This window comes from Chelonia mydas, chromosome 9, assembly GCF_015237465.2.
Source record: "Chelonia mydas isolate rCheMyd1 chromosome 9, rCheMyd1.pri.v2, whole genome shotgun sequence".
Classification (NCBI taxonomy): Eukaryota; Metazoa; Chordata; order Testudines; family Cheloniidae; genus Chelonia; species Chelonia mydas.
This window is the reverse complement of record NC_057855.1, coordinates 58,227,723-58,245,340: the sequence shown is the minus strand read 5'-3', so window position 1 is coordinate 58,245,340 and position 17,618 is coordinate 58,227,723. Positions and strand designations below refer to the sequence as shown.

At 46.5% G+C, this 17,618-nt stretch overlaps 1 protein-coding gene across 7 annotated transcripts in view; it reads right to left on the bottom strand.

Moving 5' to 3' along the window:
• Nucleotides 1-774: 774 nt before the first annotated feature.
• HDAC8 (histone deacetylase 8) overlaps nucleotides 775-17,618 on the bottom strand; it is a 119,517-nt gene continuing 102,673 nt past the window's right edge. For all 7 annotated transcript variants that reach the window (XM_037908457.2, XM_043522102.1, XM_037908461.1 and 4 more), the window contains one exon: nucleotides 775-1,337. In XM_037908457.2, coding sequence (XP_037764385.1) covers nucleotides 1,315-1,337 — 23 coding nt within the window. In that variant the 3' untranslated portion in view covers nucleotides 775-1,314. The remainder of the gene's footprint in view (nucleotides 1,338-17,618) is intronic.

Here is a 17,618-nt window from a genome sequence, read left to right as displayed (position 1 = left end):
TCAGGGAATGTGTCCCAGCTATCAGCAACAGAAATAAACGGCCTCCTGGGGCTTGCTGACAGCTTAGCTTGTATCTTGGCCCCCAGCCAGGGTCTGAGTGCAAGCTGCCTGTTGGTTTCCTGGCTGCAGGACGTTTAGGCTGTGGTGACAAGGCACTAGCTATTAACAGAGCACCAAGGAGGGCCACTTTGGCAGCTCATCAGGAGCCAGAGGGCTGCACTGCCATCACTATGGGTCAAAACCACACCTACTGCCAAAAGCACTGGGTCCTCAGCCTGCACTTAGCTGTACCCCTATTAGTTCAAGTGCTCCTAGAGGAGGTGGCTCCTGGCAGGTGAAGCCAACCTCTGGAGGCCAAACCCCTGGAACAAAGGGTTAACTGTAGAGTCTGGCTCCCCCCGCAGAGAGCAGAAGTCTGGATAACGAGCTCCAGTCAGCCACTTTCCTCCTCCGGCAACTACAGCCCAATCAAGCCCTTTCCCCAGCGACAGACAGCAGACGCTGGGCCCAGTTCCACACAGGGGTAGCATGGGTTACTGAGAGCTAGCCGTGCCCCGCTTAGGCTGCCTGTTATCCGTACTATGGCAGTGGTGGGAGCCCCAGTCATGGACCAGGACCCCACTCTGCTAGGTGCTGAACAAACCCTGCCGCACAGAGCTTACAATGTAAGTATAGGACAACAGATGGCTACAGACCAAGGGGGAGTTGAAGGGAACAGGGAGCCGATACTGCACAGGGTGATAGGCAGCTTGCAAAGAAACGGGACACAGCAGAAATATTTCAACTCTTTTATTCGTTTAAAAACATGTTTGTGGCTCCCTCCCCAGATAAGGCTGCAGCCAGGATTACAGGACCCGTGTCTATCGATCAATCCGCCCCCTCTGGAGTTCATGTCACAGCATCTACACCTACAGCCTGTGGTCCCACCAGGAGGGCGGCCCAGTACAAGTGGCACAGGCACCAGGCCATGAAGAGTCTGTGGCTCAGAGCCACACCTCCCTTAAAAAAGATAATTAGAAAAACCATCTGCAAGAATAAAAGCAGTTTTGTAAAAAATAAGCTGGAATCTGTGGGAACAAGGGGCTGGAAGTTGGGAGCTCCCCCACTCCCCAGCACTGGGGCCACTGTGTGCTCACAGCCACCGGAGAGCCACAGCCACTCACTGCTGCTTGGAAACTTAAAAAAAAAAAAAAAAAAGTAATTTCTTCCAAATTTCCCCTGCAGCCACAAATTCCGCAAGCTGCTCACATAAACACACTGTCTTCGGCACAGGAAACGCTCTGCTGTTGTGGAAACATGAGCTTTCCTTTTCAGCTAAACCACATGCTTCAGATTCCCTGTAAACAAAGGGAGAGAGAAAACAACATTTACATTGAGACTAGCTTCAGTCTCACAAGGAGGCAGACCAAGGTATTTTTTTTGGTTGCATACATGGCCCTTTGCTTTGTCTTCAACGCTGCTGTACTCCGACTGGGGGTTGTTCCTCTCCTTCAAAACCCCAGGAAGAAGGGATTTTTGAAAAGTGTGTTGGAAAAGCACTGATGCGAAATCCAGCAGGGCTGACCTCTGGGAGATTAGAGCACTGCTTATGACTTGTCCCTTCCCTGTCACTGGCAGAGCTGACAAATCAGTAAGTGATACAGACACACTAGCCCTCAAAGCAGATCAAATTCCCAACATGCCAGACAACATCTTGTTCTCATTGAGGGGGTTTGTGCAGGGTTCCACAGCTCTCTTTCAAACCCAGCTTTAAGGGGCTGCTAAGGGGAACGAATCACTTTCATTAAGCATTCGGACTGGAGACTAATAATTAGTTCAAATGTATCAGCCATGAACCCTTCATTTCCTGAGGTCTTTGCTTGCTCAGGATGTCCTATAGGGCTGGAGGCACTGCCTGGGCTCCTTACTCTGAAGACCCTCCCTGGAAGTCAATAATGATTCTGTCTGGGTAAGGGATGCAGGATCGGGTTATTAACTGGAATCATGTTGGATCACAGCAAGCTTTGCATTTTTGTTCTCTGACCACTCTTCTGTCGGAATTTTAACAGATTTAAGCCAGGGTTAGAAAAAGGTCTTCAAGAGCACGGTGTTAAAGGGGCATGTCAATTAAATGCCTGGGTTTGAACCACATGGCTGGTGTGGAGAAAGTGAATAGGAAAGTGTTTCTTACCCCCTCACATAACATAAGAACCAGGGCTCACCCAATGAAATTAACAGGCAGCAGGTCTAACACAAACAACAGGAAGTGCTTCTTCACACAACGCAGTGTCACCCTGAGGAATTCGTTACTGGGGACACCGTGAAGGCCTACACTCTAACTGGACTCAAAAAAGAATTAGGTAAGTCCCTGGAGGATAGGGCCACCAGTGGCTATTAGCTGGGTTGGGCAGGGACAAAACCCCATGCTCTGGGTGTCCCTAGCCTCTGTTTGCCAGAAGCTGGCAGTGGACGACAGGGGATGGATCACTTGATGATTGCCCTGTCCTGTTCATTCCCTCTGAAACTCCTGGCACTGGCCACTGTTGGAGACGGAACACTGGATCATTGGTCTGACCCAGTGGTTCTGGGCCGTTCTGATGTTCACAGAGCCCTTAAGCCTGCAGCCCTGCTGACAAGAGCTGTAACCGCTGGACATCTGCCCACTACTCAGGGTTAGGACTGGCTGGCACGCAAATGTGAAGCCATGATAGGACACCGAGGTGCTGCAGTAAGTGATGGTGGTGATCCTCTGACTTCTCCTTTTTCTGAGGCTTGACCATCATCCCTCTGCAACATGCTAGCATGACTCCATTGCTGAAATCCTCAACCAGTTCCCCATCTCCTGTCAGACAGGCTCAAAGGTCCAGCCCTCCCACCAGGAGCAGTGTGTCGCTTCCTGCCTATCGCACAACTCTGACTTCCCACAGAATACTGACTCAAGTTCCAGGCCTTGGTCCTTATCTTCAAGGCGCTCCATAGCCTGGATCGAGCAGATGAGACTGTTGTCGACAACTTCACTCCTCTGGCATGCTGGATCCCTCTACAGTCTGTGCAGGAGAAAGCTTCCTCGGGAGCCAACCTGAGTCTGTGGAACAAACTCCCCCAAGAACTAAGGACCATCACAAACCTCCCCATCATCCGCTCGAAGGGCCAGACACATTTCTTTGGCCTCTCTTCTCTAATATAAACACGTGGCAGCAGGTATAGAATTATACAAACCTGCAGACCCAAGGAGCATACTGCACACTTCTCATCCTGGGGGCGGACATGACAGATGTTAGCACGCTGCTTATCGAATGACTAGAAGGCGCTCAGATACTCCAGCGACGAGCACAGTGTGAGAACCCTAGATTTTTCCAGCCAAGATTAGGGGCCTGCTCCCATTGAAATCTAAGGGAGCTTTGCTATTTTCTAGGCTTCAGTGGGTGAAGGGATCAGGCCATAAGATGGGAAAAAACACATGTGGGCTTAAACTGTGAAAGTCAGGAGGCCCAAGAATATGTATGGACTGATAAGCGAATCAATTACTGGCCTGACAGCCCTACATACAGATGGATACCCTCTCTACTGACATGACAACATATACATGGCAAGCTTCCCTCCCACTGCCCTGCTGACTCACCTGGTCCCTGACACTGAGAAACCTTCCCAATGGGTGACAGACTCCACCGCTTATTCAGTCCTACTCCTCCATGCTGAGGCCCCAGTTGTAACAGTGGCTTTTGTGATGGGGACACCATCCATATTCATCCCCACTGCTCTTGGGAGGCAGGGAAGGGCTGTTATCCATGGAGTACAGACAGGGAACCGGGATTCAGAGAAGCCAAGGGTACATCCACGCAGAAACGCTACAGCTATATAGCAGTAGGGCTGCATTTGCGCCACTGTAGTGTAGACACTTACTGCAGCAATAGAAGGGATCTCCCATCACTGTTGTAACTCCACCCCTGAGAGATAGAAGTAGCGTCTACCCCAGGGCTTAGCTTCATTAAATCACACAGGATACAATATTTTCCACAGCCTTGGGTGATGTAGTTAAGCTGGCCTAGCTTTGTAGCACAGACCAACCCACAGTGACGTGCCTAAGGTCATACAGGCAGTTTGGGGTGGAGCAGGTCTCCAGAGTCCTAGGCTAGCGCCATAACCACTAAGCCATCCTGGGAAACAGAAGACTAATCTTGTCTCCCTTTGATGAGCAAAAACCCCTGTAAGCCCTTGGATCTCCTCAAAGCAGCTGCAGTGCCAGGAAGGTGAATAAATTCTGTATCTACACAAAAGCGAAGGTCTAGGTTAGATCCTCAGCAGATGTAAATCGGCATCAATGGCACTGAGGATCTGGGCCTATCTACAGCTTTTATTCTTTAGGTCTCAAACAGGAAGAAGTGGCTAGGGCTTCCCAGGACTCTTGGCAAACAAGTTGTAGACTCAGAGACATTAAGGTCAGAAGGGACCATTATGATCATCTAGTCTGACCTCCTGCACAATGCAGGCCACAGAATCTCACCCACCCCTCCTGCAATAAGCCTCTCACCTATGTCTGAGCTACTGAAGTCCTCAAATCATGGTTTAAAGACTTCAAGGTGCAGAGAATCCTCCAGCAAGTGACCCGTGCCCCATGCTGCAGAGGAAGGTGAAAAACCCCCAGGGCCTCTTCCAATCAGCCATGGAGGAAAATTCCTTCCCGACCCCAAATATGGCGATCAGCTGAACCCTGAGCATGTGGGCAAGCTTCACCAGCCAGATACCCAGGAAAGAATTCTCTGTAGTAACTCAGATCCCACCCCATCTAACATCCCATCACAGGCCACTGGGCCTATTTACCACAAATAGTTAAAGATCAATTAATTGCCAAATTCATGTTATCCCATCATACCTTCTCCTCCAGAAACTTATCGAGCTTAATCTTGAAGCCAGATAGGTCTTTTGCCCCCACTGCTACCCTTGGAAGGCTGTTCCAGAACTTCACTCCTCTGATGGTTAGAAACCTTTGTCTAATTTCAAGTCTAAACTTCCTGATGGCCAGTTTATATCCATTTGCTCTTGGGTCCACACTGGTATTAAGCTTAAATAATTCCTCTCCCTCCCTGATATTTATCCCTCTGATATATTTATAGAGAGCAATCATATCTCCCCTCAGCCTTCATTTGGTTAGGCTAAACAAGCCAAGCTCCTTGAGTTTCCTTTCATAAGACAGGTTTTCCATTCCTTGGATCATCCTAGTAGCCCTTCTCTGTACCTGTTTGAATTCATCCTTCTTAAACATGGGAGACCAGAACTACACACAGTATTCCAGATGAGGTCTCGCCAGGGCCTTGTATAACGGTACTAACACCTCCTTATCTCTACTAGAAATACCTCTCCTGATGCATCCCAAGACCGCATTAGCTTTTTTCACGGCCATATCACATTGGTGGCTCATAGTAATCCTGTGGTCAACCAATATTCCAAGGTCCTTCTTCTCCTCCGCTACTTCCAATTGATGCGTCCCCAGCTTATAACTAAAATTCTTGTTATTAATCCCTAAATGCATGACCTTACACTTCTCACTATTAAATTTCATCCTATTACTATTACTCCAGTTTACAAGGTCATCCAGATCTTCCTGTATGATATCCCGGTTCTTCTCTGAATTGGCAATACCTCCCTCCTTTGTATCATCCGCAAACTTTATTAGCACACTCCCACTTTTTGTGCCAAGGTCAGTAATAAAAAGATTAAATAAGATTGGTCCCAAAACCAATCCCTGAGGAACTCCACTGTTATCTTCCCTCCAGCCTGACAGTTCACCTTTCAGTATGACCCGCTGTAGTCTCCCCTTTAACAAATTCCTTATCCACCTTTCAATTTTCATATTGATCCCCATCTTTTCCAATTTAACTAATAATTCCCCATGTGGCACCGTATCAAGCGCCTTACTGAAATCTAGGTAAATTAGATCCACTGCCTTTCCTTTGTCTAAAATATCTGTTACTTTCTCAAAGAAGAAAATCAGGTTGGTTTGGCACGATCTACCTTTTGTAAAACCATGTTGTATTTTGTCCCATTTACCATTGACCTCAATGTCCTTAACTACTTTCTCCTTCAAAATTTTTTCCAAGACCTTACATACTATAGATGTCAAACTAACAGGCCTATAGTTACCCGGATCACCTTTTTCCCTTTCTTAAAAATAGGAACTATTTTAGCAATTCTCCAGTCATAGGGTACAACCCCTGAGTTTACAGATTCATTAAAAATTCTTGCTAATGGGCTTGCAATTTCATGTGTGAATTCCTTTAATATTCTTGGATGAAGATTATCTGGGCCACCCGATTTAGTCCCATTAAGCTGTTCGAGTTTCGCTTCTACCTCGGCTGTGGTAATATCCACCTCCATACACTCATTCCCATTTGGCATCCTGCCATTATCCCTAAGATCCTCATTAAAGACTGAGGCAAAGTATTTATTTAGATATTGGGCCATGCCTAGATTATCCTTAACTTCCACTCCATCCTCAGTGTTTAGTGGTCCCACTTCTTCTTTCTTTTTCTTCTTCTTATTTATATGGCTATAGAACCTTTTACTATTGGTTTTAATTTCCTTTGCAAGGTCCAACTCTACTTGACTTTTAGCCTTTCTCACTTTATCCCTACATGTTCTGACCTCAATAAGGTAGCTTTCCTTGCTGATCCCTCCCATCTTCCACTCCCTGTATGCTTTCGGCTTTTTCTTAATCACCTCTCTGAGATGCTTGCTCATCCAGCTTGGTCTACAACTCCTGCCTATGAATGTTTTCCCCTTTCTTGGGATGTAGGCTTCTGATAGCTTCTCCAGCTTTGACTTGAAGTAATCCCAGGCCTCCTCTGCCTTTAGATACATAAGTTCTTCAGTCCAATCCACTTCCCTAACTAATTTGGCAACTCTAGCTTAGTTACTTTCAAATATGCAACAACTACAACTTAATAAAGATGGCACACAGACCTGTGCCGGTATTCCCTCCCCCAATTTCAACACTACCAATTTCTCTGTAGACTCACTGCTTTACATCCCAAACAGATCATAAAGGCTTTTACTGCATGCCCAAGGAATGGATGCACCACTGTGTAAATTTATTGCTTTGCACAGTAGTTAGGGTCTGTTATGACCAGCACAGACTTGGCTGGAAAAGCCGACAGCAACCAGAACAACTGAGCAGTCAGCAAAGCAAAGACTGAAATTAAGAACAGACTTGACTGTGTTGCAGAATTGTAGCTGTGCTAAGGTATCGTTCACACCTTGCTGACCCATGGTCATCGCCGCCCTAAACGAAACCAGTGGGACCCTCTGCTTTTCACAGATGGAGACTTATGAAATTATCGTCATCTGGTTACGTTACCGCATGCTGATGGTGCATCACACCACAGCAGCGCAACAATGTCACCTCATCTGGGTCTCTCCCTAGCTGCTGGGAGGACTGAGGTCTCTTTCCTCTCCTCCTCCCAGTTCTGGATCTTGACTCAATACATGCCTGCTGGTATGGAGGTGAGGACAGCATTTGAGAAGGCAATCTCAGTAGTTTTCTGCTCTGCCGGAGCCACGTGTGCACTAGGCAGCATAACACCATACCCCTAAGTGGGCTACTGGCTGTGTGACTGAATCTAGCACCTTGGGATCTTAAAGCATGAGCCTCTCTTGCCTGAGTTAAGAGACTAACCCAGGCTGGTGCAGGCTCAGCCACTACTAGAGGAGGGCAGAGCATGGCACAGGGTGGGTGTGGGTTACAGCAGCTCAAGGACTTGCCTGCTCTTGGTGGTCCAGAATGAATTGAGCACTGGTCAGATACTTGCACACCAGAAGGGGTGCAGAGATGACTGCAAGTAGTGTGTAAACGCTGGGCTGAGGCCCTTTCTCAGGCAGACACACACCTTGGCTCTGCATTGTTTGGCTGGCTCGTTCACCAATTGATTTATATTTACTAAATAATTAAATTAAAGCTGTAAAGAAAGGAAAGGGCAGAAAGAAAACACACCATGCTGCAGAACAGGACACTTCGGTATGGGCTGCTTCCCTGCGTGCCCCAGGCCTTTGTTATTCTCCATTGTTCTGCTTTTTTGGCACCATGGAAAGCAGTTTGTTTTATTTTCTGTTCTTCAGGCAGCCAATTAAGCACTTCAGGCACATTTAATCAGTGATGCTTTTATTTTATTTGTTTCAGCCAGACAGCCTCTAAACACTTGGCAAGACTGGTGCCAACTGGCAAGCACACGCTGCATTCTTACACAACAGCCAGCTGAGCTGCATTTCAACAGACTTGACAGTCTAACTTCATTTAAAGAAATGAACCCTTAGACAGGCAATTCCGGCTTGGAACTGCAGGGAGAGGAGTGCATGTTTATATATATCCTACTCTACGCTGGGAACACTGTGCCCCTCAAGACTGTTCACATCCCCGCTTTTAATCAAAATATAATTTAAACCTGGGTGGCTGAAGCCTGGCTCACAGGTCATTTAAAGAATTCTATAATGTGACACACAGCTGCCTTCATCTTTAATACAGAATTACAGGCTCCCAGCATGCAATGCTCCATGTAGAGCTGCAGTTGGGTCATGATGGAAAATTGCATGGCAGGAGCTGTACTCTCTGCAGTTTGCACATCAATACTCAACATGGACTGAGCATGGGTGCGAGTGGCTACATTTCATGCAAATTAAGTGAGGTTCTCAGGTTCCTCTCAAGTTACCAACACAGCTCTCAGCTGTTGCGAACCAGTTCCTAGCACCTAAGGTGCACAAGCAATGGTGCATAGGGAGAGGAGGTTACAGTGATGTTAAACAGGCTGCAGCAGGGCCAGGAAAATTAGCAACAGCCAGTATCTGACTAGCTGTGAGGGCGAGTCACCCACACCTCAGGGTGCGGTTATTGCTTAAGAGCAGAGGAGGGGATGCACATTTTTGTTGACAGAAGTCGGGGTGCAGGATCCCTTCATGAGGGGGGCTGGCCCCCTGTATAAAGCCAGGTTGTTAATCAGATTCCCACGGATTTACACTCGTCTCCCACAGTATTCTTGCCAGCAATTTAAAAAAGTATGGATTGGATGAATGGATTATATGGTGGATAGAAAGATGGCTAGATCGTCGGGCTCAATGGGTAGGGACCAATGGCTCCATGTCTAGTTGGCAGCTGGTATCAAGCGGAGTGCCCCAGAGGTCTGTCCTTGGGCCGGTTTTGTTCAACATCTTCATTAAGGATCTGGATGATGGGATGGATGGCACCCTCAGCAAGTTCACGGATGACACTTAGCTGCGGGGAGAGGTAAATAAGCTGGAGGGTAGGGATAGGTCCCAGAGTGACCAAGACAAATTGGAGGATTGGGCCAAAAGAAATCTGATGAGGTTCAATAAGGACAAGTGCAGAGTCCTGCACTTAGGACAGAAGAATCCCATGCACCGCTACAGACTAGGGACCAACTGGCTAAGCGGCAATTCTGCAGAAAAGGAGCTGGGGATTACAGTGGACGAGAAGCTGGATATGAGTCAGCAGTGTCCCCTTGTTGCCAAGAAGGCTTACGGCTTATTGGGCTGCATTAGTGGGGGCACTACCAGCAGATCGAGGGACGTGATTATTCCCCTCTGTTCAGCACTGGTGAGACCACACCTGGAGTATTGCGTCCAGTTTTGGTCCCCCCACTACAGAAAGGATGTGGACAAATTAGAGAGAGTCCAGTGGAGGGCAACGAAAATGATTAGGGGGCTGGGGCACATGACTTATGAGGAGACACTGAGGGAACTGGGCTTATTTAGTCTGCAGAAAAGACAAGTGAGGGGGGATTTGATAGCTGCTTTCAACTACCTGAAGGGGGGTTCCAAAGAGGATGGAGCTTGGCTGTTCTCAGTGGTGGCAGATGACAGAAAAAGGAGTAATGGTCTCAAGGTGCAGTGGGGGAGGTCTAGGTTGGATATTAGGAAACACTTTTCATTAGGAGGGTGGTGAAGCACTGGAATGGGTTACCTAGGGAGGTGGTGGAATCTCCATCCTTAGAGGTTTTTAAGGCCCGGCTTGACAAAGCCCTGGCTGGGATGATTTAGTTGGTGTTGGTCCTGCCTTGAGCAGGGGGTTGGACTAGATGACCTCCTGAGGTCTCTTCCAATCCTAATCTTCTATGATTGTATGATCTGAGGTAGGGATCAGAGGACTTAATGTGCACTACTGCACCTCTCCATTCAGCTGAGTCTTCTCTTCAGCACTGACTCAAATTGCAGCCTCACCAAAGTGCGCAGGAGTCTCTTCCCACTATCTGGGGAGTGGAATGTACCCTCACTCCAGCAGTTAGTCAGGGCAAGAGTATCCTCCGCTTGATCAAAGCCAGTGGTGGCTCCTTTGAGATAGACAGGCAGGGAGGACAGGAACGCCCAGGATTCATTTATGGGCTGTGTTCTCCAGGAGGTCGGACTAGATGATCACAGTGGTCCCTTCAGGCCCTGGAATCTATGAATCTTTAAGCCTCTCTCTCCCTCAAGTTCATGAACTGAAATTCCATTTTCTTTAAATCTGGGCTTGGGCTCACAGTGGTGAAGCCTCTTCCAGTTATAAACAGACCTGACATCACATCCAGTAAGTGCAGTTCCCAGGGGACTATGGCAACTGGAGGAAAACAGCTAATTCCCAAACAACAGGTGCTTGCAGCAGTGACTATTACCCACCTATCACCGGAGTCAGAGATGGGGTCTACACATTCTCATGCTTGGGATGCACCAATGGCGCAGCTTCAACTGGCAGAACTTTCTAGCAGCAGAGCCCACTGAAGCCCTCCCACCCCCTTCCCTCAGTGCTCCTGAATCCTGTTAGGGCAAAACTATAAAAGGGGATGCTGGGCTCTGGCCCCCTTTCTAGGTCCAAACAGGATTCCAAGGAAGAGAAGGTGGCAGGTGGGAGTGTGAACATGCAAAGTCCGTCTCAAAGAACTCTGGTTACAGGTGAGTAACCTTCAGTTCTTCTTCAAGGGACCTTTGCACATTCCCAGGACTTCTGCAATAATAGGATCCATAGCACTCCTGCCTCCTGACAATGGGCTGCAGCGTGCTAGTTACACACTGATTGTCATACTGAGCCTCCAATCTGGCTGCCAGATCAAGGGAACAGGGTTTTGTAAGGGTGTGACGCAAGCTGCAGGTGGCAGCACTATAGATCTCTAAAGTTGGAGTAGGTCTAAGGTAGGCCATGGACACCGACTTGGCCCTTGTGCAGTGTGATCTAAGCCCCACTGGGACAGGAACAGAGATCTGCTGCACCATTCCACCACACAAAGCCTCACCCACATACAGAGGCACTCTGATGCGACTGATTTCTATTCTTTCCCCATAGGAGTTGGACAGTGTGGGTGATTTCTGAACTGCTCAGACCTGTCCAGCTAGAAAGCTGAGGCTCTCCTGCTATCTAAGGCATGTAAGTTTGCCTCCCCTGAGTGAGGTCTAGGGAAAATATACTGGCAAGTTAATGGACTGGTTAAGTGGACGTCTGTCACCACCTCCGAGAGGAACTGACGGTGTGGATGAAGAACCACTTTGTTTGTGAAGGGCTGTAAAAGATGGGGCAGCTCTCAGAGCCTTTAGCTCACTTGCTCTTCTAGCAGATGCCATGGTCACAAGGAAGCCTGTCAACTGAAAAGTGAAACAAGGAACATTGTTCCAAAGCTCAAACAGAGCCTCCATGAGCTAAGTACCAAGACTAAGGTCCCATGTTGGGTGGGTTCTTTGACTGCAGTGTAGACATTCATCATTCCCTTCAGAAGTCTCTGTATTGCATCATGACTAAATTAGGGCTGTCAAGTGATTAAAAAATGAATCGGGATTAATCATGCTGTTAAACAATAATAGAATACTATTTATATAAATATTTGTGGATGTTTTCCACATTTGCAAATATATTGATTTTAATTACAACACAGAATACAAAATGTACAGTGCTCACTTTATATTTATTATTATAAATATCTGCACTGTAAAAATAATAGTATTTTTCAATTCACTTAATATAACTATTGTATTGCAATCTCTTTCTCATGAAAATTGAACTTACAAATGTAGAACTGTATTAAAAAAAATCTACATTTGTAAGTTCTGCTTTCACGATATAGAGATTCCACTATGGCAGTGTTTCCCAAACTTGGGACGCTGCTTGTTCAGGGAAAGCCCCTGGAGGGCCGGGCCAGTTTGTTTACCTGCTGCGTCCACAGGTTCGGCCGATCGCGGCTCCCACTGGCTGCGGTTCGCCGCTGCAGGCCAATGGGGGCTGCGGGAAGCGGCACGAGCCAAGGGATATACCGGCTGCCGCTTCCTGCAGCCGCCATTGGCCTGCAGCGGCGAACCGCGGCCAGTGGGAGCCGCGATTGGCCGAATCTGCGGACACGGAAGGTAAACAAACCGGCTTGGCCTGCCAGGGGCTTTCCCTGCACAAGTGGTGTCCCAAGTTTGGGAAACACTGCACTATGGTACTTGTATGAGGTGAATTGAAAAATACTATTTCTTTTATCATTTTTACAGTGCAAATATTTGTAATAAAAATAATATAAAGTGAATACTGTACATTTTGATTCTGTGTTGTAATTGAAATCAATATATTTGAAAATGTAGAAAAACATCCAAAATATTTAATACATCTCAATTGGTAGTCTATTGTTTAACAGTGCAATTAGAACTGCGATTAATCATGATTAATTTTTTTAATCACGATTAATTTTTTTGAGTTAATCACGAGTTAACTGTGATTAATTGACAGCCCTAGACTAAATACAGTCTCACTATGCATTAGGAGGAAAAGAATAATTTTTCTTTTAGCAGGCAAGTCCATCATAGTTACTAACAAAATGTTAAAGGCTGCAGCCATCCTTTCTACCAATTCATGGAACTGCAGGGTATCTTCCAAAGGAGAAACTGCCACAAACATAGACATTATCTGGAGACCCCTGAACAGCTGGATCCATGTTTGTCTCTTGGAGGTAAATCGACTTCTCAGACAACGTGTACAGGATCAATAATGGAGGCAGTTCATCAAGCAGAAGAGACTGATCCAGCAGGATTCCCCTTGAGGTTCCCTATATGCTAGGTTCCCTATATGCTAATTCCAGTCTTTCTGTAGTTGTGTGATAGCTAGGTGAAGGCCAACTGGACATCTGGCCCATGGTGTTATCTCCCAGTCCTGCCAGTACTCTGTCTCAAATTCTCTACTATAATTCCCCAGCAGGGAAGAATGCTGACCTATGGCCCCTGTAGAGTCTCTAGTGCAGTGGTTCTCAACCAGGGATACATGTAGCTCTGGGGGTACGCAGTGATCTTCAAGGGGGTACATCAACTCTTCTAGATATTTGTCTAGTTTTACAACAGACTACATAAAAAGAACTAGCGAAGTTAGTACAAAAAAAAGTCATACAACTTGTTTATACTGCTCTATATATTATACACTGAAATGTAATACAATATTTATATTCCACTCAATTTATTTTATAATTATATGGTAAAAATGAGAAAGTAAGCAATTTTTCAGTAACACCGTGCTGTGACACTTTTGTATTTTTATATCTGATTTGTAAGCAAGGAGTTTTTAAGCGAGGTGAAACTTGGGGGTACACAAAACAAATCAGACTCCTGAGAAAGGTACAGTGGTCTGGAAAGGCTGAGAGCCACTGTATCAGTATATCTGATTCAGGCCTCAGGAGGCAAAAGGGAAGGTAGAGCCTGATCCAGCCTCACACTGTGGATCTGAGGTGGCTGTATGGGAGGCAGTACTAGCCCTGGTAAAAGAAGGATTGAGACAGGTGAGGTATTTCCCCCAGGGGAGTTGGTACTTGTTCTAGGGAGGGGTTCCTGTATATCTGGGGACGCCTGCACCTGCCAGGGAGTGGGTTTAGTAAGTTTCCCTAGAAAGGAAGACAAAAAAAGAGAAATTGGCCCAACCCTCTGTGGTTTCTTTTCTGTCTCTTTCTGCCCTGAGGAAATTGTGTTCCATGTTGTGTGAAGGGCTTTCTGATCTGACTGCGGATCCAGGTGCTGAACCTGAGTGACTATGGTAATCATGGACCTGGGAGGGACCAACGAATCTGAGGTGACTTCAAGTGCTTCATCCGGCATCACCACTGGAACCCGAAGCCTCATTTCCTTAGGACTATGAGTCTTAAAAAGGCTTTTGCCCTCCACATCACCCCTTGATGTGCATCTGGATTCCGAGGCATAAGGCTGAAGTCGCAGAACTGATCCATCAGTGTAAAAGCTAGCTAAAGTGGCACTGGGAATCATCTGTTCTGACAAATCTGGGTCACAGAGCTCTGGTGAGGCTCCTGGTCTGTCTGCTACTGTGGCTGGAGGGAACTGAGGTGGCCAGAACACAGCACCGCCTTTTGTAGCTTTACCCTCGGAACAGTCCGGAACAGAGGAGCACTCTGACAGGCACCATTTTGAAAAGGTTCCACTGGTCCACATTGCACCATTGGCAGATCCCGAGGGTGGAAATATGCAGAGTCCATTGGAAGACGAGTACTTAGCATTACACGGCATGTTCAGTCGCAGGTCTCAAGGGCTTTACAGAGGTGAGAAAACACTAATTCCCACTTTACAGATGGGCTAGAACATCGAGCCTATAGAAACATGTCTCACCTATCTGCCTGCAGGGATCAGTGTAGCAGCCCCCTCTCTTCCTTCTGCTCCCAAAACTAAGCACACAGGCTGTGCAACATGTGTTGTGGGGGACACATGCTGCAGTGCTGCTGCTGAGCACAGGGCTCCAATATGGCAACTCAGATTCCTGCCATCAAGCTAGACGAGGAGGAAGTTCCCCTCCAAGAACAGCAGGCCTGAGGGGAGGCGTATATAGTAACTCATCCTGTCCTCAGCTACTAGCCGGGGCAGGATTGCTCCCTACAGTGTGGTCTCCAGGGTGTCCGTCAGGCTCGTTTTAAGTGACCCAAGGGATGGAGAAAATTCCCTAGCCAGTGGTAGACCTCACCACTTCCTCTCCCTTGTTTTCACCCTGTTGCTCCCAGTTAAGCTCCTGCACCACCTTATATAACTCCTCTCCCTGCTGGTTTCCACCCTTCATGCACCTGTACATTTCTACCGCCAACCGGCTGTCGCTTTGCTATACATATTTGTTTCTTGTATTGCTTCCTCATAACCAAACTCTCTAGCTCCTTTCTCATTTTTCTGAGAGCGAGGTACCCGACAGCTTATGCCCTACTGTAGGTTGATCTAAATAGGGCCCTATACTGATGGGTTAACTAGATTCTTGCTTGGTGAGGCAACCTTATGTATGCAGCCCAGCAAAGCTTTGGCTTTTTTGCTGCTATATTGCATTCCAAGCTCTGTCTCAACTGCTTTCCACTAATTTGCCTAATTACTGCTGCTTTCCCATGCCCTGAATCTCCCTCCCATGGAATATCTGTGCTTTGGATCTGCCCCCCACAATGCATTCACTCATTGTCTTCCCAGGATATCGTATTTTATTTTCCATTTCCCAAGAGCATCTTTAGGGATATGTCCTGCATACCCTCCTCTTCAGTATTACATGGGACCACTTGGAGAGATGCCAAGACACCCTGGGCTCTGCTGCCAGCAATATACCAGTGATGTTCAGCTGGACATTTGGTTTTGTAAAATGCAACCAGTACCACCACAAGGATGTCCCGGCACCTTCAAGAAATCAGCACCAGGAGAGCAGCTGACTCAAACCGAGCTCAGGCTGGGAAGGGAAAACATCCTAAAGAAATAGTTGAAACCCATCCATCTGCCTTCCATTCTTAACTGCTGCTAAGCTAACCCTGGACAAGTAGGTAGCGAGCTAAGAGACTTCTCCCCTTTCTTCCTCGGGTAACGGGCGGTATAGAAAACCCTGAGACTAGACAGACACAGGCTGTGGGTATACACAGTTTTACTGTTTGCAGTATAACTAGCCTGCCCTCCATCTCTCCTCCTCAGGGGCTCCCTTCTGCTAGCAGAGATGCCTGTGTGTGTTTGGAAGATGATTACAGCTAGGTGATTAGAATCCATCCCCCAAACGCTCTTATAATCCAGTTAGCAATATGATAGTACCACATGGCCCCACTGTTCTCCATCATCCTTAGTTTTCAACCCTCTTTTAACTGAAAAAGTTATTCTAAACAAATACATTGAAGCATAAACCACCAATTTACAATTCATGCTAGAAGCAGCAGTCCTTTCTCTGGTGTGATTTCAATAAAAGCAGGGTTTAAATTTAGAGTGCATATGAGACAGGGATCTGAATTCAGTTGGGCAAATGGTGCTCTGGGCACATGGTTCCTATTAAGAATGTTCATCTGGATCTTCCACAAAGGACCCATGCCTTTTGCATACATTTTGAATGATTTATCATGTACAGTACAGAGGCACAAGTTCTTCCTTCCCCACAACTGTTTAGAAGTGGTTGTAAATCCAAGATGGTAATCATAAACCACAAGTTTGTACAGGTCTCCAGAATGCCGAGACATTTCTAACGTAAGACTCTAATCACATTTATGGGGGGAAGGGTACATTATTGAACAGAATACATGATGCAAAATAATCTGTTCTCCAAGTTTACATCATATATAGTCCTCTCAACTCCTGTGACCTACCATGTATTTCTGTATGGAGCCTCATTTATCTCCCTAGCATGAATGACTCGTAGCACTGTGCGTGTTCACAAGAGAACATTATAAAATTTTATACTTTTCAGAAGTCCCTTTCTTACAAAACAGCATCGGCACTAATCCAATAATCAAACACCCACTGTTTTCTCATAGGCCAGTTAATGGGCATTTGTGTTGTGCAGTCCAGCACACACCTTCTGATTTGTATTTTCACTGATCCAGCTGATACCAGGCATTTTAAATGGACACTGATGTGACACAAATCTTTTCTACAGTGATTCTACCTCTATATAAGATTGTTAAAACTGAACACTAAGGTCAAATTCACTTTTCCCCGGTACTGCTTTTGGTGATCTTTCTGCAATTCACTTACAGTTCATGCAGTAAAATGAAATTGGTCAGTTTCAGTTTCCCTGCAGCACAGGTGCTGCGGTGCATCCAGCATGGCAGAAGGGTACATTTTAGAGTATGTTTAAACCAATTATATAAGAAATCATGTACCAAGTCACAACACTTTTTTTAAAATATAAAGGAAATCCTAATTTTCTCCCTACACAGAGCTGGGAGTGTCTTTTATAACTCGACTTCTATCTAGTTCAGAATGGCAATGGAATCTGGGACTTGAAGAAAGAGCCCTAATCTGCATTTAAGTAATTACAAAACTTTGCTCAAGCGCTTGTGATGCAGAATGGGAGCGCATCTGGACTAAAATATGTAATTTACACTAATAGGGGTATCCTGATATAATGCTAGCTCCTCCACCTTTGGAAACTGGCTGGTCCAGCAGCTGTGACCCGTTCTAAGGATGTACATGAATGCTGCTGGGGCCAGGTAACCCCACTCCAAGACACAGTGGCTTTACAGATGGGTTGCAAACTAGTTAGATTCAGTCTCATCTTTTCACAGAGTAGAAGGCACTGGAGAGTTCAGTGAATTGGGACTGGAATTGGGCTATGGAGCTTTCCAACCTTGGGTGGCTATTTGGTGGTTTACAAGAAATGAATTCGGGTTATCAATGTAGTTCCCAATGGACCAACTCAAGGCACC